Genomic DNA, 26,801 nt, shown 5'->3' with positions numbered 1-26,801 from the left:
CAGCACACTTCAAAAGCGCTCACAGCTGAATATAATTACACTACGTATAATGTATTATTTTCTGTTATGACGCATATTTACAGATTATATAAATTCAGAACGACAAATTCCTTCCCAAATTGATAAAAAGCAAAATGGTCGAAAAGACAAAAAAAATCTGATTTTCTTACCTGTACACTGCCCTGCTCTGCTCTGCTCGGATGTCACGTCAAGGCGCTAGGTCAAAAATGACGCATATGCAGTGCGACCGATTTTGTGTTGTCAATTGGCAGGGTTGTTATTATAAAATCGCATTGCTAAACTGCTACTGCTTTTTAACCCATTTTAAAACGTCCCAAATGTAATTAAAGTTATGCCCCTTATTATGCATAGTGCCGTATAACAGCAAATCATCTGTACTAAAAGTGATGTTATTTTCTTGAAACCGGAAGTCCGGAAAGGGATCAAAGTAACTGGGGGTGACTGACGATTGCTTCAACTACACCTGTCTGCTTCATTGAATGAGGTTTACTAGAACATTTGTGTCAGTTTTGATCCCAAATATAATTGAAAACACTGCGCAAACGCTTAACTGTATATAAGTCATACATTTGCACAAAACTGCAGTTTAACGGTGAGTACGGGTTAGCGTTATCTCTAACACATACGTTAGGCCGACCGGCTGTATTTTGTTTTTTTTAATGTTGGCTAGTTAGCTTGCGTTAGCAGCGACATAACTAGCTAGTCTTGCTAACAGCACCGTTTTACACCTAATTTGTTATGTAGCTAACTTGCTATATCACGAATGCAGTTGCTTCCACATTGTGTATGTAACACACTAAGGTGTAACACAAATATTTTGATAGTTAACCTAAAATTAGCTTAAGTAGGTCATGTCGAAACAACCTAAACATGTTTCCATCTTCTCATTAGCTAGCTAACGTTAGCTAGTTAGCTTAGCAGCTAATGGCTAACAATCTAGCTGCATACGCTAGCTGTAGCCACCTTGCCAGCTGATGTTTTACTACCTAATGAGCAGTCCTGTAATGCAAATTTGTAAAATATGTATTCTTTTTGCGTCTTCAATAGGAGTGTAAACCATCACTGCCTAGCTAGCGCAATAATTACACATTCTGTTTCCAGTTCACAGCAATAATGATTAGTTAAAGTAACGTCACCTAACTGCACGTATGGCTTTTTCACGGCCAAGGATGTAAATGAGTCAATGCAAATTGTTGGAACTTATATTGAGTTGTTGATAACTACCTAATGTGACATGGACAGCTTATCTAGCTAACACGCACATTTGGCCAAATAATTGCAGAAATAAAAATCTGGTTGCAGAATAAGCGTGCACACATGCAAGACTCTTCATTTTTCATAGATTTGCTTATTAGTACCAGAATATCTTTACCTACTGCAAAAAAACAAACACTAACCAGTCATGTGCCATTCTTCCGTTGTCTCTATCTCCCCTCACTCATTCCACAGGCGACGAGCTGGCGCAGGTCGTGGGTTGCCCGTGGACCATGAGGGACAGTGGTAGCAGCCTAGCACAGAACCGCTGGCAGGGAGAGCTGGGCCTAGCTGTGGGCCAGGAAGACAGTGGAGGTGGTGGTGTAGGGATCTCTGGGGGTCACCTGGGGATGGACCCCACCTCCACCCACCAGATGCCCAGCCCCATGCACCTGAAACTGGACCAGAAAGAAAGGGAGGCCTGGGATGCTGAGTACATGGAGGAGTTGGAGCGGGAGGAGATGGAGGAAGATGGGGATGAGGAAGAAGATGAGGAAGAAGTGGATTTTGAAGAAGGTGAAGGCTGGGATGAGGAGGAGCAGGAAGATGAAGAGGAGGAAGATGGAGAGGAGGCTGAGGTTGAATGGGAGGTCCCACACATGGTTCCCACCACATCACTACAAGAGCAGAATCATCATCACCAGCTGCAAGCACCACTGGAGGATGATGATGACGACGACAATGACAACAACCAGGCCGAAAATAAAGCCAGGGACTTTCCCAGCAACCCTATCCAGTCCAGGCTCAATGTGCTCCGGCAGCGCAGGCTAAGGCGCTGGCGGAAGCTCCGCTCCCATTCCGGCCTTCGGTCCCGCCTTACTCAGCATTGGAAGACCTGGCGTCAGCGGGCCCTGTGGGTCGGCACCCTGGGGCACAGGAGGGCGAGGAAGTGGCCCCAGTACAGTCAGTACGCCAACCGGCACAGGAGGGGAGCAGACCCGGGCCTCAGCCCTCTGTCAGAGGACGAGAGGCTCAGTGGGTCTGAACGAGGTGAGCTCCCTAGATGGGGAAGTTGTTTTTGAGAAACTGAAGGGTTGACAGTTTCTTTGATAAACAACACACTTAGATGTAGCAATACATAAAACATTCCATTTATTTTATACACATTAACAGGTACTATTAACTTAGGAGAGGAAAACAAGTGTATTGCTTAAAGCATCTGACAATGAGTGTCTTGATTTTTACAAATCTTAAACGGTTTAATCTCCACGATAATTGCCGTAATGTTTAAATTATTCCTAAACTCATACTAACCTGGATGTAAGATGACAATCATCATAATGTTAGCAATTCTCTCTGCGTTGTTGGGAAGGGCCTGTAACTAAGCAATTCACTGTTCATCTACACCTGTTTTGACTAAAGTTTTTTGACTAAAGTTGTCATCCCTGCAGACGACCGGTTGAATGGTTACTCAGGGGACTACCCGTCCATCCAGATGGGAGTTCTGGGGGAACCAGAGGCTTCCTACTCCATCGTCCGAGAGAAACCTGTGGAGGTCGCCCTCACTGAAGAACACATGAGCTGCGTGCATGGTAAACTAAAATATATAATTGTTCTTCCGGAAAATGACCTTTTCTAGTTAAATTGGTTATGTTATGAAATTACTAAGACACTCTTACAAACATGTTATGCAGACATTTCTGGGAAATACATTGTACATCAATTCATGTCATATTTTGTTGGAGAAATTAAGCTTGTTGGATGACATGGCCTGCGGTCCAAACACTTAAAAGACACACCCTATCCACTCAGCCCTCAAATTAAGTGGATACTTTTGATGACGTCTGACGTGTATACAGTTGCAGGGCGAGGAAGGAAGGAATGATTTTTAAATGGACCACCCTTGGCTGGAAATTCGCCATTCGTTCATCCCGCGATTGTGTTTTCAGCCACCGGTAGATTGTGGGTGCTTTATATGCGCTACAGTCAATTATGAGTGCATGTCTATTTATATTAAATGTATAATTATTCATATACGCCTACTGTATGATAGCTAGCAAATTAATTAGCTAACTAATGTTAGCCTGCCTAGCTGGAACTTATGAAGGACATTTTTTTATTTCTAAAATTTCCAAATGATAACCAAACAAAAACATTTACGTTTACAAGACATGTTTGTGCCGTCATGTGCATTAGTAGCACAATTTCTAACTTATTTGTTTTTACTTACACTTTTATGTTGACTTCTCCATTGATGTTGTTTTTAAGTTTACGCTGACTTTTCTTAGCGGATGTACAATCGTCGCGAATTGAATTATGGGGAGTTTCAGGCCCGGAATGAACATAATTGTACACTCGCAAAGCCGACTAAAAATGAGGGCTGAGGGGCTTRCGTTGCAAACTTCCCTTGCTTGGCTAATCATTTGGACCGCCCTCCAAGATGGCGACGGGGATTCCCGCAAGGGCACAAGGCGGGGGTAAGTGGACGAGGGTGTGTCTTTTAAGTGTTTGTACCGCAGCCATGGTTTTACATATCGAACCGATGATGAAAATGTAAAAGGAAGTTCCAAGCTTTATTAGTCGTATGTACAGTATACACCATCCAATGACAAGCTTACTTGAAGGTACCTTCTCCACAATGCAACTACAGTAAGAAATAATAAAAGATAAGAATATGAACATAAAGTAAACGGTTCAGTAGAATAGAATAAACATGTTAGCTGAAGGATAATACAGTAAGGCTCAATTTATAGTCCAATATTTACACATGCTTTGGGGAAGGGGGAAATGGGGGGCGAGTGTATTAAGGTAGGGAGAGTCAGTGCAGGTGGTCAGTTCACTTCAAGGAAGTGTTGCATCAACTCCGGTGATAGTAGAATCCTCTACTGTCTGTGATTTAAAAAAAATCCCATCCCATAGTAGAATCTACTGTCTGTGATTCCATAGATGAATCCTCTGTGTGATTCACTATTACTCTCCCAACATTCTGTTTTCCCATTCTCTCAGGGATCCTGGACGAGTCTCTCCAGAAGTATGGCAGTCTGATCCCCATCCACGCTGACGACGTGGTGGAGAAACTACAGGACATCTTCAATGACAACTTCTCACAGCCTCACAGGTCCGTCTGACCCATACACATGCAAACACACACAGACATGCAAAGCAATACACGCACACATGGACACGTTCACACACGGTACACACGTACAAACCCCAATGAAACATCATTTCCTGTACTGTGCAGGGACACATACACAGAGAGCGACACCAACCCAAAAAAGAAACGCAATGTAGCCTAATATTTATACTAACTGATGTCTACTTGGGATCGGTAAGGAGCCTTTTAAATATTGGCCTTAAAAAGCCTGGTTCTCTTGGCCGAGGCCAGGTGGAATGTAAATAAATCTGTCCTTACAGAGAGTAGTCCCGCATTCCTTCTACGCAGCACTCTTTATTTCAGACATAGAATCTGAATGATTCTAATTCTATGATTTCAGACTCCCAAATATGGTATTTTTTACCTCTTCTTATTTGTTAAGCTATTTGAACCAAAGGGAAAGGAAACCACCAATATGTTACCAGCATCACCCAAGTTCTCAGTATGTTGATGCAAGTTAGTCTTTGTGTTATGACAAGGCACAAATCTTATGAACTGAAGATGGTGACCATCTGTAATGCAACAGGCATTATAATGCTTTGTAGAGTGTTTAGTACAGGGTCCCACCCACTTGGTCATTGAGCCAGTTCTGTCTGTTCATCATCACCAGAGTTTAGGCACCAAACAGAAAAAAATGGAATGAAACTGAGGGAATAGTTGTATAATTCTTTTTTGCTACAGTGTGCACTATTGAATATGACCCAGCTGTTACCAAGTGTAAACTTTTAATAAATATATATATACACATACACACAGTAGAAGTCGGAAGTTTACATACACTTAGGTTGGAGTCATTAAAACTTGTTTTTCAACCACTCCACAAATTTCTTGTCCTAACCGACTTGACAAAACTATAGTTTGTTAACATCTACTTTGTGCATGACACAAGTAATTTTTCCAACAATTGTTTACAGACAGATTATTTCACTTGTGATTCACTGTATCACAATTCCAGTGGGTCAGAAGTTTACATACACTAAGTTGACTGCCTTTGAACAGCTTGGAAAATTCCAGAAAATTATGTCATGGCTTTAGAAGCTTCAGACAGGCTAATTGACATAATTTGAGTCAATTGGAGGTGTACCTGTGGATGTATTTCAAGGCCTACCTTCAAACTCGGTTCTCAGTGCTTGACATCATGGGAAAATCAAAAGAAATCAGCCAAGACCTCAGAAAAAGAATTGTGGTCCTCCACAAGTCTGGTTCACCCTTGGGAGCAATTTCCAAATGTCTGAAGGTACCACGTTCATCTGTACAAACAATAATACGCAAGTATAAACACAATGGGACCACGCAGCCGTCATACCGCTAAGGAAGGAGACGCGTTCTATCTCCTAGAGATGAACGTACTTTGGTGCGAATGGTGCAAATCAATCCCAGAACAACAGCAAAGGACCTTGTGAAGATGCTTGAGGAAACAGATACAAAAGTATCTATATCCACAGTAAAACGAGTCCTATATCGACATAACCTGAAAGGCCGCTCAGCAAGGAAGAAGCCACTGCTCCAAAACCGCCATGAAAAAGCCAGACTACGGTTTAAAAATGCACATGGGCACAAAGATTGTACTTTTTGGAGAAATGTCCTCTGGTCTGATTAAATAAAAATAAACCTGTTTGGCCATAATGACCATCGTTATGTTTGGAGGAAAAAGGGGGAGGCTTGCAAGCCGAAGAAAACCATCCCAAAAGTGACGCACGGGGGTGGCAGCATCATGTTGTGGGGGTGCTTTGCTGCAGGAGGGACTGGGGCACTTCACAAAATAGATAATTTTCCTGCCTCATGATGTTATGTGGTTATATTGAAGCAACATCTTAAGACATCAATCAGGAAGGTAAAGCTTGGTCGAAAATGAGTCTTCCAAATGGACAATGACCCCAAGCATACTTCCAAAGTTGTGGCAAAATGGCTTAAGGACAACAAAGTCAAGGTAATGGAGTGGCCATCACAAAGCCCTGACCTTAGAAATTTGTGGGCAGAACTGAAAATACTTGGAGGCCTACAAACCTGACTCAGTTACACCAGCTCTGTCAGGAGGAATGGTCCAAAATTCATCCAACCTATTGTGGGAAGCTTGTGGAAGGCTACCCAAAATGTTTGACCCGTATTAAACAATTTAAAGGCAATGCTACTAAATACTAATTGAGTGTATGTAAACTTCTAACCCACTGGGAATGTGATGAAAGAAATAAAAGCTGAAATAAATCATTCTCTCTACTATTTCTCTACTATCTGAGATGACACATTCTTAAAGTAAAGTGTTGATCCTAACTGACCTAAGACAGGGAATTTTTACTTGGATTAAATGTCAGGAATTGTGAAAAACAGAGTTTAAATTTATTTGGCTAAGGTGTATGTAAACTTCCGACTTCAACTGTGTGTGTGTATATATTATATAATAATATAATATATAATATTTATATATATATATATATATATATATTATATATATATATATATATATATACTGCTCAAAAAAATAAAGGGAACACTTAAACAACACAATGTAACTCCAAGTCAATCACACTTCTGTGAAATCAAACTGTCCACTTAGGAAGCAACACTGATTGACAATAAATTTCACATGCTGTTGTGCAAATGGAATAGACAAAAGGGAAATTATAGGCAATTAGCAAGACACCCCCAATAAAGGAGTGGTTCTGCAGGTGGTGACCACAGACCACTTCTCAGTTCCTATGCTTCCTGGCTGATGTTTTGGTCACTTTTGAATGCTGGCGTGCTCTCACTCTAGTGGTAGCATGAGACGGAGTCTACAACCCACACAAGTGGCTCAGGTAGTGCAGCTCATCCAGGATGGCACATCAATGCGAGCTGTGCAAGAAGGTTTGCTGTGTCTGTCAGCGTAGTGTCCAGAGCATGGAGGCGCTACCAGGAGACAGGCCAGTACACCAGGAGACGTGGAGGAGGCCGTAGGAGGGCAACAACCCAGCAGCAGGACCGCTACCTCCGCCTTTGTGCAAGGAGGAGCAGGTGAAGCACTGCCAGAGCCCTGCAAATGACCTCCACCAGGCCACAAATGTGCATGTGTCTGCTCAAACGGTCAAAACAGACTCCATGAGGTGTTATGAGGGCCTGACGTCCACAGGTGGGGTTGTGCTTACAGCCCCACACCGTGCAGGATGTTTGGCATATGCCAGAGAACACCAAGATTGGCAAATTCGCCACTGGCGCCCTGTGCTCTTCACAGATGAAAGCAGGTTCACATTGAGCACGTGACAGAGTCTGGAGATGCCGTGGAGAACGTTCTGCTGCCTGCAACATCCTCCAGCATGACCGGTTTGGCGGTGGGTCAGTCATGGTGTGGGTGGCATTTCTTTGGGGGCCGCACAGCCCTCCATGTGCTCGCCAGAGGTAGCCTGACTGCCATTAGGTACCGAGATGAGATCCTCAGACCCCATTGTGAAGGACCATATGCTGGTGCGGTTGGCCCTGGGTTCCTCCTAATGCAAGACAATGCTAGACCTCATGTGGCTGGAGTGTGTCAGCAGTTCCTGCAAGAGGAAGGCATTGATGCTATGGACTGGCCCACCCGTTCCCCAGACCTGAATCCAATTGAGCACATCTGGGACATCATGTCTCGCTCCATCCACCAACGCCACGTTGCACCACAGACTGTCCAGGAGTTGGCAGATGCTTTAGTACAGGTCTGGGAGGAGATCCCTCAGGAGACCATCCGCCACCTCATCAGCAGCATGCCCAGGCGTTGTAGGGAGGTCATACAGGCACGTGGAGGCCACACACACTACTGAGCCTCATTTTGACTTGTTTTAAGGACATTATATCAAAGTTGGATCAGCCTGTAGTGTGGTTTTCCACTTTAATTTTGAGTGTGACTCCAAATCCAGACCTCCATGGGTTGATAAATTTGATTTACATTGATCATTTTTGTGTGATTTTGTTGTCAGCACATTCAACTATGTAAAGAAAAAAGTATTTAATAAGAATATTTCATTCATTCAGATCTAGGATGTGTTATTTTAGTGTTCCCTTTATTTTTTTGAGCAGTGTATATGTATTTTTTTTATGGTTCACGTTATCCTTCACTGATACAGTTCCGTGTCATATTTCCAAAAAATACAAGGTGGCGGCCAGTATAATACAGAAAAGGTTTTGAACGTTTTATATTCCTCGTCTGATGTTTCCATGTCCAACAGGAAAGCGGTGGTGCAACACCTAATCCAGTCCTACCAGAGGTCGTCCGGCACGGCCATGGTGCGAGGGTTCCGCGTCAACTACAAGCGTCATGTCCTCACCATGGATGATCTCAGCACGCTGTACGGACAGAACTGGCTCAATGACCAGGTGGGTGGGACCCTGTACTAAACACTCTATAAAGCATTATAAGGCCTGTTGCATGCTTATAACAAGTAATTAAACAACTGTATGCCCTAAGGTGGGACCCCCGACCAAATACAACAGACTGGATTCTAACTWAATATCTGCACCTGAATTWTTTGCATACATTTTGCATACTTTGCAATGACATCTTTGCATGACTTATGCAAAATTTGTACTTGTTTGCATGTCAAGTTAGGATTGTGCCTTGTTTGCAAAGAGCTGTTATTTTTCAAGGTCCAGTGCAACCATTTTTATCTCAATATCAAATMATTTCTTGGTAACAATTTAAGTACCTCAAATTGTATTTATCAAATGCTCCGAATACAACAGCTGTAGACCTTACAGTGAAATGCTTACTTACAAGCCCTTAACTTATTTTTCTTAAAACTGCATGGTTGGTTAAGTAAAAATGAATTGAGTAAAAAATAAAAGTAACAAATAATTAAAGAGCAGCAGTAAAATAACAAAAGCGAGGCTAAATACGGGGTACCGGTACAGAGTCAATGTGTGGGGGCAAAGGTTAGCTGAGGTAATTGAGGTAATGTGCATGTAGGTAGAGTTAAAGTGACTATGCATAGATTAATAGAGTGTAGCAGCAAATGCAGGGGGGGGGGGCAGACAATGCAAATAGTCTGGGTAGCCATTTGATTAGCTGTTCAGGAGTCTTATCTCTTTGGGGTAGAAGCTGTTTAGAAGCCTTTTGGACCAAGACTTGGGGCTCTGGTACCACTTGCCTTGCGGGAGCAGAGAGAACAGTCTATGAATCAAATTTTATTTGTCACATACACATGGTTAGCAGATGTTAATGCGAGTGTAGCGAAATGCTTGTGCTTCTATTTCCGACCATGCAGTAATATCTAACAAGTAATCTAACAATTTCACAACATCTACCTTATACACACACAAGTGTAAAGGAATGAATAAGAATATGTACATAAAATATATATGGATGAGCGATGGCCTACTGCTTCTTGCCTATGCTGTTCGATGGTATAGAGTACAGTATATACATGTGTATATACACACACATACATTTTCCGCCAAGATAGAACTGCCAAAGGGGGCGGTGATAGCCTGCAGAGTTCTGTCAATTCGAGCTTCTACTTCTAAAAATTAACCTTTCCAGAAAAAAGTCTCTCACTGTTGCCACTTGCTATAGACCACCCTCTGCCCCCAGCTGTGCCCTCGACACCATATGTGAATTGATTGCCCCCCCATCTATCTTCTGAACTCGTGCTGCTAGGTGACCTAAACTGGGACATGCTTAACACCCCGGCCATCCTACAATCTAAGCTTGATGCCCTCAATCTCACACAAATTATCAATTAACCTACCAGGTACAACCCCAAATCTGTAAACACGGGCACCCTCATAGATATCATCCTAACTAACGCGCCCTCCAAATACACCTCTGCTGTTTTCAACCAAGATCTCAGCGATCACAGCCTCATTGCCTGCATCCGTAATGGGTCTGCGGTCAATCGACCACCCCTCATCACTGTCAAACGCTCCCTAAAACACTTCAGCGAGCAGGCCTTTCTAATCGACCTGGCCGGGGTATCCTGGAATGACATTGACCTCATTCCGTCAGTAGAGGATGCCTGGTTATTCTTTAAAAGTGCTTTCCTCACCATCTTAAATAAGCATGCCCCATTCAAAAAATGTTGAACTAGGAATAGATATAGCTCTTGGTTCACTCCAGACCTGTCTGCCCTTGACCAGCACAAAAACATCCTGTGGCGTTCTGCATTAACATCGAATAGCCCCCGTGATATGCAACTTTTCAGGGAAGTTAGGAACCAATATATATAGCTAGCTTTTTCAAACAGAAATTTGCATCCTGTAGTACAAACTCAAAGTTTTGAGACACTGTAAAGTCCATGGAGAATAAGAGCACTTCCTCCCAGCTGGCCACTGCACTGAGGCTAGGAAACACTGTCACTACCGATAAATCAATAAAAAAAATCAATAAGCATTTTTCTACGGCCTGGCCATGCCTTCCACCTAGCTACCCCTACCCCGGTCAACAGCCCTAACCTCCCCACAGCAACTCGCCCAAACCTCCCCCACTTCTTCTCCTTCACCCAAATCCAGATATCTGATGTTCTGAAAGAGCTGCAAAATCTGGACCCCTACAAATCAGCCAGGCTAGACAATCTGGACCCTCTCTTTCTAAAATTATCTGACGAAATTATTGCAACCCCTATTACTAGCCTGTTCAACCTCTCTTTCGTATCGTCTGAGATTCCCATAGATTGGAAAGCTGCCACGGTCATCCCCCTCTTCAAAGGGGGAGACACTCTAGACCCAAACTGCTACAGACCTATATCTATTCTACCCTGCCTTTCTAAGGTCTTTGAAAGCCAAATTAACAGATTACCGACCATTTTGAATCTCACCGTACCTTCTCCGCTATGCAATCTGGTTTCCGAGCTGGTCATGGGTGCACCTCAGCCACGCTCAAGGTTTTAAACGATATCATAACCGCCATCGATAAGAGACATTACTGTGCAGCCGTATTCATCGACTTGGCTAAGGCTTTCGACTCTGTCAATCACAACATTCTTATTGGCAGACTCAACAGCCTTGGTTTCTCTAATGATTGCCTCGCTTGGTTCACCAACTACTTCTCCGATAGAGTTCAGTATGTCAAATCGGAGGGCCTGTTGTCCGGACCTCTGGCAGTCTCTATGGGGGTGCCACCGGGTTCAATTCTCGGGCCGACTCTCTTCTCTGTATACATCAATGATGTCGCTCTTGCTGCTGGTGATTCTCTGATCCACCTCTATGCAGGCAACACCATTCTGTATACCTCTGGCCCTTCGTTGGACACTGTGTTGACTAACCCCCAGATGAGCTTCAATGCAAGTAAAACTAAATGCATGCTCTTCAACCGATCGCTGCCCGCACCTGCCTGCCCGTCCAGCATCACTACTCTGGACGGTTCTGACTTAGGTATTTGTAGTTGTCCACATATTCTATGTGTCTGGTTAGACTGTAAACTCTCCATCCAGACTCACATTAAACATATCCAATCCCAAATTAAATCTAGAATTGGCTTTCTATTTCGCAACAAAGCATCCTTCACTCATGCTGTCAAACATACCCTCGTAAAAAGGACTATCCTACCGATCCCTAACTTCGGCCATGTCATTTACAAAATAGCCTCCAACATTCTACTCTGCATACTGCATGTAGTCTATCACAGTGCCATCCGTTTTGTCACCAAAGCCCCATATACTACCCACCACTGTGACCTGTATGCTCTCGTTGGCTGGCCCTCGCTACATATTCATCGCCAAACCCACTGGCTCCAGGTTATCTGTAAGTCTTTGCTAGGTAAAGCCCCGCCTTATCTCAGCTCACTGGTCACCCACCCATAGCACGCGCTCCAGCAGGTATATTTCACTGGTCATCCCCAAATCCAACACCTCATTTGGCTGCCTTTCCTTACAGTTCTCTGCTGCCAATGACTGGAACGAATTGCAAAAATCACTGAAGCTGGAGACTTATATCTCCCTCACTAGCTTTAAGCATCAGCTGTCAGAGCTGCTTACTGATCACTGTACCTGTACACAGCCAGTCTGTAAATAGCCCACCCATCTATTTCATCCCCATATTGTTATTTATCTTTTTGCTCTTTTGCACCCCAGTATCTCTACTTGCACATCATCATCTGCAGATCTATCACTCCAGTGTTAATGCTAAATTGTAATTATTTTGCCTCTATGGCCTATTTATTGCTTTACCTCTCTTATCCTACCTCATTTGCACATGCTGTATATAGATTTTTCTACTGTATTATTGATTGTATGTTTGTTTATTCCATCTGTAACTCTGTGTTGTATGTGTCGAACTGCTTTGCTTTATCTTGGCCAGGTCGCAGTTGCAAACTAGCCTACCTGGTTAAATAAAGGGGGGAAAAAAATTAGATAGGTAATGTAGGGTATGTAAAGATTATATAACGTGGCATTGTTTAAAAGTGGCTAGTGATACATTTATTACATCCAATTTTTAATTATTAAAGTGGCTAGAGATGAGTCAGTATGTTGGCAGCAGCAGCCACTCAATGTTAGTGATGGCTGTTTATCAGTCTGATGGCCTTGAGATAGAAGCTGTTTTTCAGTCTCTCGGTCCCAGCTTTGATGCACCTGTACTAGAGGTCGACCGATTATGATTTTTAACGCCGATACCGATTATTGGAGGACCAAAAAAGCCGATACCGATTAATCGGTCGATTTAAAAAAAATATATATATATATATTTTTTTTAAATATATAGAAATGTACTTGTAATAATGACAATTACAACAATACTGAATGAACACTTATTTTAACTTAATATAATACATCAATAAAATCAATTTAGCCTCAAATAAAATGAAACATGTTCAATATGGTTTAAATAATGCAAAAACACAGTGTTGGAGAAAGTAAAAGTGCAATATGTGCCATGTAAGAAAGCTAACGTTTAAGTTCCTTGCCCAGAACATGAGAACATATGAAAGCTGGTGGTTCCTTTTAACGTAAATCTTCAATATTCCCAGGTAAGAAGTTTTAGGTTGTTGTTATTTATAGGATTTGTATTTCATATACCTTTGACTATTGGATGTTCTTATAGGCACTTTAGTATTGCCAGTGTAACAATATAGCTTCCGTCCCTCTCCTCGCTCCTAGCTGGGCTCGAACCAGGAACACATCGACAACAGCCACCCTCGAAGCAGCGTTACACATGCAGAGCAAGGGGAACAACTACTCCAAGTCTCAGAGCGAGTGACGTTTGAAATGCTATTAGCGCGCACCCCACTAACTAGCTAGCCATTTCACATCGGTTACACCAGCCTAATCTCGGGAGTTGATGGGCTTGAAGTCATAAACGGCGCAATGCTTGACGCATTGTGAAGAGCTGCTGGCAAACGCACGAAAGTGCTGTTTGAATGAATGCTTACGAGCTTGCTGCTGCCTATCATCGCTCAGTCAGACTGCTCTATCAAATCATAGACTTAATTATTACATAATAACACACAGAAATACAAGCCTTTGGTCATTAAAATGGTAGAATCCGGAAACTATCATTTTGAAAACAAAACGTTTATTCTTTCAGTGAAATACGGAACCGTTCTGTATTTTATCTTTACGGATGGCAGCCCTAAGTCTAAATATTGCTGTTACATTGTACAACCTTGAATGTTATGTCACTGGATATCATAAGGTGAATGCACCAATTTGTAAGTCGCTCTGGATAAGAGCGTCTGCTAAATGACTTAAATGTAAATGTAAATAATTATGTACAATTCTGGCAAATTAATTACGGCCTTTGTTAGGAATAAATGGACTTCACACCGTTTGCAATGAGCCAGGCGGCCCAAACTGCTGCATATACCCTGACTGCTTGCACGGAACGCAAGAGAAGTGACAATTTCCTTAGTTATAAAAATTCATGTTAGCAGGCAATATTAACTAAATATGCAGGTTTAAAAATATATACCTGTGTATTGATTTTAAAGACAGGCATTGATGTTTATGGTTAGGTACATTGGTGCAACGACAGTGCTTTTTTTCGCAAATGCGCTTGTTAAATCATCACCTGTTTGTCGAAGTAGGCTGTGATTCAATGAGAAATTAACAGGCACCACATCGATTATATGCAACGCAGGACACGCTAGATAAACTAGTAATATCATCAACCATGTGTAGTTAACTAGTGATTATGATTGATTGTTTTTTATAAGATAAATGTAATGCTAGCTAGCAACTTACCTTGGCTTCTTGCTGCTCCTCGTGGAGTGCAATGTAAGGCAGGTGGTTAGAGTGTTGGACTAGTAACCGGAAGGTTGCAAAAACGAATCCCCGAGCTGACAAGGTAAAAATCTGTCGTTCTGCCCCTGAACAAGGCAGTTAACCCACCGTTCCTAGGCCGTCATTGAAAATAAGAATGTGTTCTTAACTGACTTGCCTAGTTAAATAAAGGTGTAAAAAATAAATAAAACGGCAAATCGGTGTCCAAAAATACTGATTACCGATTGTTATGAATACTTAGCGCCGATTTCAAGTTATCGGCCATTCCGATTTAATCGGTTGACCTCTACTGAGAACGCACCCTTGTGGGGCCCCAGTGTTGAGGATCAGTGGGGTGGAGATGTTGTTTCCTACCCCCCACCTGGGGGCGGCCCGTCAGGAAGTCCAGGGTCCTTAGCTTAGTGATGAGCTTTGAGGGCATTATGGTGTTGAATGCTGGGCTGTAGTCAATGAATAGCATTCTCACATAGGTGTTCCTTTTGTCCAGGTGGGAAAGGGCGGTGTGGAGTGCAATAGAGAGAGCATCATCTGTTGGGGCGATATGCAAATTAGAGTGGGTCTAGGGTTTCTGGGATAATGGTATTGATGTGAGCCATGAGCGGTAATGAGCATGACGATCACCACCCTGTGAAGTTCTTAATTTACTTAATCTGTTCTTAACAAAATTCATGGTTTTTCTAGTCGTAGTGCGAGGAAGGGCAGTGCTATTCGGAATCCGTGGGACATCCTGACTCTAAACCCTAACCTTCATCTCCACCTTAACCCTTACCTTAAAGGGATAGTTCAGGATTTTGGTAATGAGGCCCTTTTTCTACTTCCCCAGAGTCGGGTGAACTCGTGGATACCATTTTTTTGTATTTACGCTAACTAGCTCAATTGCTAAATAATGTTAGCGCAATGACTGGAGGTCTATGGTATCTGCGTGCTAGCAGATAGCACAATGACTTGTAGTCTAGGTTAACGTTAGKTATCATTGGTTCATGAAACTACCTTTCACTTCCTTCATACTGGACACCAAGACATACAAATTGTATCCAAGAGTTCATCTGACTTTGGGGAAGTAGATAAAGGGCCTCATTGCCCAAATCCAGAAGTGTCCCTTTTACAATTATTTTATTTTATTTAAACTTCAATGGGATAGGGACGTCCCAAGGATCCCAGATAACATGGACAGTGGGAGTACCACACACACCATATTTATATAATTGTGTTTACTTCTATATGATGGTTATTATAATCTATATTTGCCCATAAAGGCATTTACACCACCATTTCTCGCATAATTAATTTTACCGTCACAAAAAGATCCCACCATGTCGAACTAACAAATTATGTCTGCGTTTATAAAATTGTACCGAAATTACCTGTTTCCATCACAGCTGTTGTGATTTTTTTTTTTATACAGTATAACTTTACTTGCATAAAAACTGGATGAAAACATGGTTACTGTGATCGTGTTTTGATTAAAATAGTCAAAAAGAAACAAATAGCAATTTCTCAAGCAAGAGTTTTGCTACGACTGTCTGGGAGTGGTCTGAGTGGGGAGGGGGAAACTAGCTGTTGGCAGAGAGGTTTGGAACTCTCATATTGATCTATTAATGCATTTACTGCCTGGTGATGTCACCAGGTAGGCCAAAACTCCATCCCACAGAAATGTACAAAAAAAAAATCTCCCCAAACTGCTTTTACACTAAAAGGGTAACATTTTCACAGTATTATTCCATACTGTAAGTGTGTGTGTGTGTAGATAGAGCACAGGAACATCATGTTTGACAGCACTGGGCCTTTAAACGGTTTAAAAGAAAGGCATTGTACATTGTGGTGATAAAATGTTTCTTCAGGTCATGAACATGTATGGTGACCTTGTGATGGACTCGGTGCCCGAGAAGGTAGGAAAACATTTACAACATACTTCCACAAAATCCATAATGTTTTTCCCCCCCACAGAAAAACCATATACAGTGCCTTCAGTAAGTATTCATACCCCCTGACTTATTCCACATTTTGTTGTTACAGCCTGAATTCAAAATTGTTTAACTAGATTTTTTTACCCATCTACACACAATACCGCATAATGACAGTGAAAACATGTTTTTTGATAGTTCTATATACTTAATTTTCAAGAAATTACCACATTTGCATAAGTATTAACTTTGTAGAAGCACCTTTGGCGGCGTTTACAACTGAGTCGTGTTGGATGTCTGTATCAGCTTTGCACATCTGGATTTGGGGATTTTCTCCCATTCTTCCTTGCAGATTTTCTCAAGCTTTGCGTTAGATGGGGAGCGGCGGTGAACAGCAATATTCAAGTCTCTCCACAGATTTTCAACGTGATTCAAGTCTGGGTTTTGGCTGGGCCATTCAAGGACTTTCACATTTCTTGTTCTGAAACCATTCTAGCGTTGCTTTGGGTCAATGTCCTGTTGGAATGTAAATCTTCACCCCAGTTTGTCATTTGCACTCTGAAGAAGGTTCTCATCAAGGATTTGCCTGTATTTGACTACATTCATTGTTCCCTCGATCCTTACCAGTCTCTGCCGCTCAAAAGCTTCCCCATAGCATGATGCTGCCACCAATGTTACCTCAATTTTCTTCCAGCACTGAGCAAATTTCAAGTCTGCTGAGCGCAAACTTCTGTGCAACTTCCAGCGCGTGTTTACTGTGAACACAGGCTTGACCCGCTTTAAGTTACAGTTTTAACATTGGTCAAGTAGGCTACTTTGGCTATTTGATCATAATGTAGGCCTACCAGAGTGGCCTACCATGAAAAACAATGGAGAAAATGCATCCCATAAAAATGTAACATGGAAATAGGTGGTCTATCATTCAGCCTACAGTAGCAGCCAATGTGTGGTGTTCAATGTAGACCTGCATTCCATGAGACTTTTGAAAAAGTCATGCAGTGCTTGACATTAACCTGCTCATCCACTTGTCCTTCAGACAAGGTGACTGAAAATGGTGTTTGATGCAAGAAACCACTTTACAAAATAAAATACATTATTATTCCCATACCGTTATTACAGGGAATCAGGCAAATTAAGCTACCCTCTGCCTATTGGCTACTTAGCTTATTCAAGCCTGTCTCAAAATACAACACTTCCCCTTTAAGACAAAAAAAGCTCTTCACCTGACTAGCTTTTCAAAGATGTCTAGAAATGTTGCTTACTACAAATGGTCTATGACTGGGCTAATAACTCACTAACTAGCAAAGGATATGAATTGTGCACACGTGGCTAAATGCAGCTTTCGCTTTGATCTCAAAACAAGCGCGTCTACTCACCACCGCTCATGCTGTAAACACAGTCCAGTTCAAATAAATGGCAATGGTCTATTTGCAAATGGGAATACTGTAGCTCTGAACGGTTATTCCGCAGCGGTCTGTGTAAAGTAGGCGCTTAGCTGTACTGAGTCAATGCAATGGAGTCCTACTTCGATGCATTCTGCCTATAACAAAATGTCTTGCATACAAAGTCTGATATTTCTTCTGTGGCAGCTTAGAGGGAACATTGGCCACCACCATGCTTCATGGGAGGGATGGAGTTAGATGGGTGATGAGTTGTGGCTGGTTTTGCTCTGCATTCAGGCCAAAGAGTTCCACTTTTTTGTCTCTTCAGACCACACTCTTTTGTCTTTCACGTGCCTTTATGCAAACTCCAGGCTTGCTGTCATGTGGCTTTTTCTCAGGGGTGGCTTCAGTCTTGTCATTCTCCCATAAATCCCAGATTGGTGAAGTGCTGTAGAGATGGTTTTCCTACTGGAAGGTTCTCCCATCTGAGCCAAGGAACTCTAAAACTCTGTAGATCTACAATCAGTGGTAATTTAGTTCTTGGTCACCTCCCCGACCAAGGTCATTCTTGCACGTTTGGTCGGATGGCCATCTTTAGTCTGGCTAGGTCCATATTATTTTTTTTCCATTTCCCAGTGCTGGAGACCACTGTGCTCATGGAAACTTACAACACTCTAGAAATTGTTTCATACCCTTCCCCAGATGCCTCATCACAATTGTATCCCGAAGATCTATGGACAGTTTCTTGGACTTCATGGTATAGTTTCTGCTCTGACATGCTACTGTCAACTGTGGGACCTTATATAGACAGATGTGTTTTTCTAAATCATGTCCAAACAAATTTGAATTGGCCACAGGTAGACGCTCAAGTTGTAGTGACATTGCAAGGATGATCAAAGGGAATTGGATGCCCCTGAGCTCAATTTGGAGTGTCATAGCAAAGGGGTGTGAATACTTATAGTACCAGTCAAAAGTTTGGTCACATCTACTCGTTCCAAGGTTTTTCTTTATTTTTACTATTTTCTACATTGTAGAATAGTAGTGAAGACATCACAACCAAGAAAGTGTAAAACATATTTTTTTAAATTCAGGTTCTTCAAAGTAGCCACCCTTTGCCTTGATGACAGCTTTGCACACCCTTGGCATTCTCTCAACCAGCTTCATGAGGTAATCACCTGGAATGCATTTCAAATAACAGGTGTGCCTTAAGTTAATTTGTGGAATTTCTTTCCTTCATAATGCATTTGAGCCAATCAGTTGTGTTGTGAGTTCAAAGTAAGGGTGGTATACAGAAGATAGCCCTATTTGGTAAAAGACCAAGTCCATATTATGGCAAGAACAGCTCAAATAAGCAAAGAGAAACAACAGTCCATCATTACTTTAAGACATGATGGTCGGTCAATCCAGACATTTAAGAACTTTAAATGTTTCTTCAAGTGCAGTCGCAAAAACCATCTAGTGCTATAATGAAACTGGCTCTCATGAGGCCCGCAACAGGAAAGGAAGACCCAGAGTTACCTGGGCTGCAGAGGATGAGTTCATTAGAATTATCTGCACCTCGGATTGCAGCCCAAATAAATGCTTCACGGAGTTCAAGTAACACACATCTCAACATCAACTGTCCAATGAGGACTATGTGAACCAGTCATGGTCGAATTGCTGCAAAGAAACCACTACTAAAGGACACCAATAAGAAGAGACTTGCTTGGGCCAAGAAACACAAGTCGTTGACATTAGACCGGTGAAAATCTGTCCTTTTGGTTTGAGTCCAAATTTGAGATTTTTGGTTCCAATTGAGATGGTTAGGGATGAGTTGGATCGCAGAGCGAAGGAAAAGCAGCCACCAAGTGCTCAGCATATGTGGGAACTCCTTCAAGACTGTTGAAAAAGCATTCCAGGTGAAGCTGGTTGAGAGAATGCCAAGAGTGTGCAAAGCTGTCAAGGCAAAGGGTGGCTACTTTGAAGAATCTCAATTATAAAATATATTTTGATTTAACACTTTGGTTACTACATGATTCCATGTGTTATTTCCTAGTTTTGATGTCTTCGCTATTCTACAATGTAGAAAATAGTAAAAATAAAGAAATCCTTGAATGAGTAGGTGTGTTCAAACTTTTGACTTGTACTGTATGTAAATGAGCTCTGTATTTCATTCTCAATACATTTGTGAAAATTTCAAAAACACTTTCACTTTGTCATTATGGAGTATTGTGGTAGATGGGTGAGAAAATAAATACAATATGTGGATTAAGTCAAGGGGTATTAATACTTTCTGAAGGCAGTATTCAGTGAATGAGAATACCTGTACCATCCGTCTTTCTCCCTCTCTCAGGTTCACTTCTTCAACAGTTTCTTTTACGACAAGTTGAGGACGAAAGGCTACGATGGAGTCAAACGATGGACAAAGAACGTAAGAAACCCTATTTATCCCATAAATGTATTATTTTTACCCTTACGCTGGCTTTTCATGATCCTTTGTACATTCATTTTTCATTGAAATTGTAGCATACCTCACTGAACAAAAATATACTGAACAAAATTATCAACGCAACATTTTAAAGTGTTGGTCCCATGTTTCATGAGCTGAAATAAAAGATCCCATATATGTTCAATACACACAAAAAGCTTATTTCTCTTATTTTGTGCACAAATGTATTTACATCCCTGTTAGTGTTATTCCTTTGCCAAGATAATCCATCCACCTGACAGGTGTGGCATATTAAGAAGCTGATTAAACCGCATGGTCATTACACAGGTGCACCTTGTGCTGGGGACATTAAAAGGCCACTCTAAAATGTGCACTTATGTCACACAATGCGACAGATGTCTCCAAGTTTTGAGGGAGCGTGCAATTGGCATGCTGACTGTTGGAATGTCCACCAGAGCTGTTGCCAGATAATTTCATGTGAATTTKTCTACCATAAGCCGCCTCCAATGTCGTTTTGGTGAAGTTGGCAGTACGTCCAACCGGCCTCACAACTGAAGATCATGTGTGGGTGAGCAGTTTGCAGATGTCAACATAGTACCCCATAGTGGGGTTATGGTATGGGCGGGCATAAGCTACGGAGAACACAATTTGCATTTTATCGAAGGCAATTTGAATGCACAGAGATACCGTGAGGAGACCCTGAGACCCATTGTTGTGCCATTAATCCGCAGCCATCACCTCATGTTTCAGCATGATAATGCACGGCCCCATGTCGCAAGGATCTGTACACAATTCCTGGAAGCTGGAAATGTCCCAGTTCTTCCATGGCCTGCATACTCACCAGGCATGGCACCCATTAAGCATGTTTGGGATGCCCTGGATTGACGTGTACGACAGCGTGTTCCAGTTCCCGCCAATATCCAGCAACTTCACACAGTCATTGAAGAGTGGACAACATTCCACAATCAGCAGCCTGATCAACTCTAATCGAAGGAGATGTGTTGTGCTGCATGAGGGAAATGGTGGTCACTGTTTTTCTGATCCATGCCCATACATTACCTTTTTATGTATCTGTGACCAACCGATGCATATCTGTATTCCCAGTCATGTGAAATCCATAGATTAGTGCCTAATGAATTGACTGATTTCCTTATGAGCTGTAACTCACTAAAATCTTTGAAATGTATGTATCTTGCGTTTTTTATATATTTCTTCAGTGTACTTACCTGGCAGGTTTACCCAGGCGAAGCCATTGCACTCCAGTTTGTGTTGACACCTGCGAATTCCCCAAATGTGAATCTCAACGGCATACTTTATGGTAGTGGGGGAACTGCGTTCACGCTTTCTCCTGATTTTAGCTAGAAGGAATTCAGCTTTTGATGTCATTTTAGCTAACCCTAATGGTGCGTTTAGATGGTACAAGCTAGACAGTAAACCGGATTTCAATGTTTTCTATTAGAGCATGACGGTAAATGCCATTTGAGGCTGGTGGTAAATACCGTCAGCCGCCACAGTAGACGGGACTTGCTCAAACGGTAAATGCCGTTTGAGGCTGGTGGTAAATACCGTCAGCCGCCACAGTAGACGGGACTTGCCGCCAGAGTTAAAATATTTCAACTTTTGCCGTCTGCCGTAGCGGTGTTTCCTACCGCACGTTGATTTGCACTGATTGTACTAGTGTGTAGTCGTCTTTACAAATTTATTTTGTTAAAGTGCCGAACAGAAACCCAAGCCTTATAACACCCCCTTCCCCCCCCCCTTCCCCAAGAGCAAACCAAGACAGACAACACTTTCACTTCAGCCCTTTCTCTCTTCCTCCTCTCAGATGAAACTAGCACATATTACGTGTTGTTATTCATCATAAGGCTCTCACTCTACTCTATCAGGTGGACATATTCCAGAAGGACCTGCTGTTGATCCCCATCCACCTGGAGGTCCACTGGTCCCTGGTCAGCGTGGACATCCCCCGTAGGGCCATCACCTACTTCGATTCCCAACGCACACTTAACCGACGCTGCCCGAAGGTGAGTGCCTGACTGCCACTTATGACTGTCAGATTACAACAAGTCCTAAAAATCATCTATATTGATTTAGTCTGTGTTTTGAAGTGGGACTGAAATAGTTGACAGTACTCATTTTGGGTGTTAGGTATTTTATATTTAGGAGCCAGTATTAAAGCAGTTAAATGTGAAGTTGCGGACAGCATCAGCCCACTTCAAGAACTGGTCTCTATAAATGATCTGCTCTTTTCCACCACCTCCTCAGCATATTGCAAAGTACCTGCAGGCGGAGGCTGTCAAGAAAGACCAGAGAGATTTCCTCACAGGGTGGAAAGGCTATTTCAAAATGGTATGTCAAGATTTCTCAGGAATTAACAACCAGTTGATTGTTTGACTGTGTCGGGGAATATGTTTTACCAAAACATTTCGATGTGTGTTTCAGAATGTTGGTCGCCAGAACAATGACAGTGACTGCGGAGCGTTCGTTCTTCAGGTGGGTCCTAATTATAATCCTAGATGTTCATACTTGGATCTAGCGCCATGGTTCATAGCTGTCCATGTACGTCACACTCTTGTGCTGAATTCCAAATCAAGCCCTAGCCCCAAGACCTAGACACTCCTTTAAATCAGGATTGTATTAGGATCACCATTCGCTTTTGCAAATGCAGCAGCCACTCTTCCTGGGGTCCACATGAAACAATACAGAACACTAATAGACAAGAACCGCTTAAGGACAGAACGAAAATTAAAATAAAAAAAATACGAATATAGAAATAACAAAGATCCAAAACACTAGGATTTAATAGGTTTGATATGATAACTGCTTAACCTTGCCTTCTGATGGCTAGCTGGAACAATTTGGTGCCAGAAGGCCTGGACACTGCTTTGGGGGCCTTTGTTCCCTACACTAGGGCAGGGTTTCCCAAACTCTGTCCTCAGGACATCCCTGGGTGCACTTCTTTTTTTTTTTTGCCCTAGCACTACACAGCTGATTCAAATAACCAACTCATCATCAAGCTTTGATTATTTAAATCAGCTGTGTAGTGCTAGGGAAAATTCCAAAACCTGCACCCAGGCGGGGCCTGGGACAGAGTTTGGGCAACCCTGCACAATTTCTAACCTCTCTCTCTGTGTTCCTTCCAGTACTGCAAGACTCTGGCCCTGGGGCAGCCGTTCAGCTTCGGCCAGCAGGATATGCCCAAACTGAGAAGACTCATGTACAAAGAACTGTGTCACTGCAAGCTCTCGCTGTGACACCACGCCCTCTGAGGATTCTTAGCGAAGAAGCGGCAGATTCTAATGAGGAAGTGAGGGATGGTTCTAACGAGCTATGGTTAACAAGCTAGTGACTGAAAGAAAGGAAAAAAGTGTTACATTTCAAAGGAACATTTTTTCCTCTTGGCAACGACATCCAGAGACTTTACTACTATAAGTCAGGAGGGCATTTTTATATTTTCTCCCCATGTGTTTTCTGCCCTCTTTGTTTTTCTCCCTTGGGGCCCCCCCCTAGTTTTTAATTTTCATGTTCATGGTTGTTGCCTTGTGGTTGACAGAGGCCAAGTCTAAGGGTGCGTCCTAAATGGCACACTGTTCTCTATGTAGTGTACTACTTTTGACCATAGCCTTATGGGCCTTGATCAAATGCAGTACAAGGTATAGGTAATAGGGTTCCTTTTGGGACGTAAAACATGTCTGCTATTCTCTGACAGTGAAACTGTATTTTAAATTTTTTTTTAAATACATTTTATTTGGACTTGGGAGACTCTCTCTGTTTCTCTCAACAGATTTATCACCTTATCGACGCAGGAGCCCCCCAAACAGACAAGATTGGAGTGGAAACATGTGGTTATTCTAGCTTCTTTACTTAAGTTCTTGTTTTTTGTTCCTCTCTCTCGTCAGTAAAAAAAATAAACATGTTGCTAATGCTTATTGTTCATGGTGTTTTGAGGGCAGTGATTATGTTTCATATTTTGATTCAAATAAAAACTATCTGACCAGTTCATGTTGACGTCATATGGGTTGGACCATGTCGGCTACAAACAACTTTGGATCCCAAATGGCAGCCTGCCTCTCTTATAGTGCATCACTTTTGACCAGGGAAGCACATATTCTTCACAGTGGTATTACTTCATATTTCCCTCTTTCTTTTAGTAACTGAAAGCACATTGTTGATAGGTATCAAAAAGTTTTTTGGTGTGTGTTTTGAGCAGAAGTCAGATAAAACATAATTGACTGTTTTATCTTTTAAAGCATTTATTGAATTTATTAGACAATTTAAAAAATAAAAATAAATGCATACATAAGGGTGCTCCAGCCGGTGACGCCTCCACATAGAATTTAAGAAAATCATCAAGGATAACACAAGTGGTAATTCAACAAGATTAGGTGGCAATAGTTGCAACCGACAATGATGATAAGAATAAACAAACAGGGCAAGGAAGAGATGAATGAAAGTTAACTATTTCTGTCATGTATAATACGAATCGATTTGAATAGGATGGTTTTTCATGATTTTTAAGAAGATGCAATATTTGGCAGTGGTGGAAAAAGTACCCAATTATCATACTTGAGTAAAAGTAACGATACCTTAAGAAAATGACTCAAGTGAAAGTCACTAAGTAAAATACTACTTAAGTACATTTAAAAACTAATACTTTGAGTTTTAATTATCAAAAGTAAATGTAATTGCTAAAATATACTTAAGTATCAAAAGTATACATTTCAAATTCCCTATATTAAGCAAACCAGACAGCATGATTTTCTTGATWAAAAAATAATAATAATTACGGATAGCCAGGGGCACACTTCAACGCTCCGACATKATTTACAAACATTTGTGTTTAGTGAGTCTGCCAGATCAGAGGCAGTAGGGATGACCGGGTATTTTCTCTTGATAAGTGCGTGAGTTATACAATTTTCCTGTTCTGCTAAGCATTCAAAATGTAACTAGTACTTTTGTGTCAAGGAAAATATAAGGAATAAAAAGTAAACTTCATTAAACAGCTAATGAACATGCACCTGTGGAACGGTCGTTAAGACACTAACAGCTTACAGACGGTAGGCAATTAAGGTCACAGTTATGAAAACTTAGGACACTAAAGAGGCCTTTCTACTGAGACTGAAAAACACCAAAAGAAAGATGCCCAGGGTCCCTGCTCATCTGCGTGAAGGTGCCTTATGCATGCTGCAAGGAGGCATGAGGAATGCAGATGTGGCCAGGGCAATAAATTACAATGTTTGTACTGTGAGATGCCTAAGACAGCGCTACTGGGAGACAGGACGGACAGCTGATCGTCCTCGCAGTGACAAACCACGTGTAACAACACCTGCACAGGATCGGTACATTCGGACATCACCACACCTGCGGGACAGGTACAGGATGACAACAACTGCCCGAGTTACACCAGGAACGCACAATCCCTCCGTCAGTGCTCAGACTGTTCTCAATAGGCTGAGAGAGGCTGGAGTGAGGCTTGTAGGCCTGTTGTAACGCAGGTCCTCACCAGACATCACCGGCAACAATGTTGCTATGGGCACAAACCCACCGTCGCTGGACCAGACAGGACTGGCAAAAAGTGCTCTTCACTGACGAGTTGCGTTTTGTTTCACCAGGGGTGATGGTCGGAGTTGCGTTTATCGTCAAAGGAATGAGTTTTACACCGAGGTCTGTACTCTGGAGCGGGATCGATTGGAGTTGGAAGGTCCATCATGGTCTGGCGGCGTGTGTCACAGCATCATCGGACTGAGCTTGTTGTCATAGCAGGCAATCTCAATGCTGTGCGTTACAGGGAAGACATCCTCCTCCCTCATGTGGTACCCTTCCTGCAGGCTCATCCTGACATGACCCTCCAGCATGATAATGCCACCAGCCATACTGCTCGTTCTGGGCGTGATTTCCTGCAAGACAGGAATGTCAGTGTTTCTGCCATGGCCAGCGAAGAGCTCGGATCTCAATCCCATTGAGCACGTCTGGGACCTGTTGGATCGGAGGGTGAGGGCTAGGGCCATTCCCCCCAGAAATGCCGGGAACTTGCAGGTGCCTTGGGGGAAGAGTGGGGTAACATCTCCACAGCAAGAACTGGCAATCTGGTGCAGTCCATGAGGAGGAGATGCACTGCAGTACTTAATGCAGCTAGTGGCCACACCAGATACTGACTGTTACTTTTGATTTGACCACCCCTTTTCAGGGACACATTATTCCATTTCTGTTAGTCAATGTCTGTGGAACTTGTTCAGTTTATGTCTCAGTGGTTGGATCTTGTTATGTTCATACAAATATTTACACATGTTAAGTTTGCTGAAAATAAACGCAGTTGACAGTGAGAGGACGTTTCTTTTTAGCTGAGTTTACATTCTTTTCTTTAGGAAGTGTGGAGTAAAAGTTGTCAAGAATAAAATAGTAAAGTACAGATACCCCAAAAAATTACTAAGTAGTACTTTAAAGTATTTTTACTAAGTACTTTACACCACTGTATTGGGGAAAACAAAGCCATTAATCATACCTTTTATATTATTCCAAAATGTTGCTGTAACAATGTCGGATGCCAAGCAGTTGTCG

General features: G+C 42.2%; 1 protein-coding gene, 1 long non-coding RNA gene and 1 pseudogene across 6 annotated transcripts in view; 2 read left to right on the top strand and 1 right to left on the bottom strand.

The window, feature by feature from the left end:
* LOC111960268 (uncharacterized) overlaps window positions 1–440 on the bottom strand; it is a 29,967-nt gene extending 29,527 nt beyond the window's left edge. For 2 of the 5 annotated variants that reach the window (XR_002876797.2, XR_011475077.1), the window contains exon 1: window positions 171–439. This is a non-coding gene — a long non-coding RNA (uncharacterized lncRNA). Of the gene's footprint in view, window positions 1–170 lie in introns of all 5 variants that reach the window. The other 3 variants (XR_011475075.1, XR_011475076.1, XR_002876799.2) reach the window with 2 other exon arrangements.
* A 3-nt stretch (window positions 441–443) lies between these two features.
* On the top strand, window positions 444–24,243 carry senp3b (SUMO specific peptidase 3b). The gene is made up of 11 exons (XM_023982191.2): window positions 444–613; window positions 1,471–2,265; window positions 2,667–2,807; window positions 4,222–4,333; window positions 8,548–8,695; window positions 16,371–16,418; window positions 20,148–20,225; window positions 22,130–22,267; window positions 22,509–22,592; window positions 22,686–22,736; window positions 23,387–24,243. Exons 2-11 carry the CDS (start codon window positions 1,509–1,511, stop codon window positions 23,495–23,497), a joined length of 1,668 nt encoding a protein of 555 aa, XP_023837959.1. The 5' UTR covers window positions 444–613; window positions 1,471–1,508; the 3' UTR covers window positions 23,498–24,243.
* LOC111960471 (U1 spliceosomal RNA) lies at window positions 21,462–21,594 on the top strand (annotated as a pseudogene).
* Window positions 24,244–26,801: the final 2,558 nt, after the last annotated feature.

This window comes from Salvelinus sp. IW2-2015, linkage group LG37, assembly GCF_002910315.2.
Source record: "Salvelinus sp. IW2-2015 linkage group LG37, ASM291031v2, whole genome shotgun sequence".
NCBI classification, from domain to species: Eukaryota; Metazoa; Chordata; class Actinopteri; order Salmoniformes; family Salmonidae; genus Salvelinus; species Salvelinus sp. IW2-2015.
Note: the sequence above shows the minus strand (reverse complement) of the source record. Positions and strands in the feature narration are given on the sequence as shown.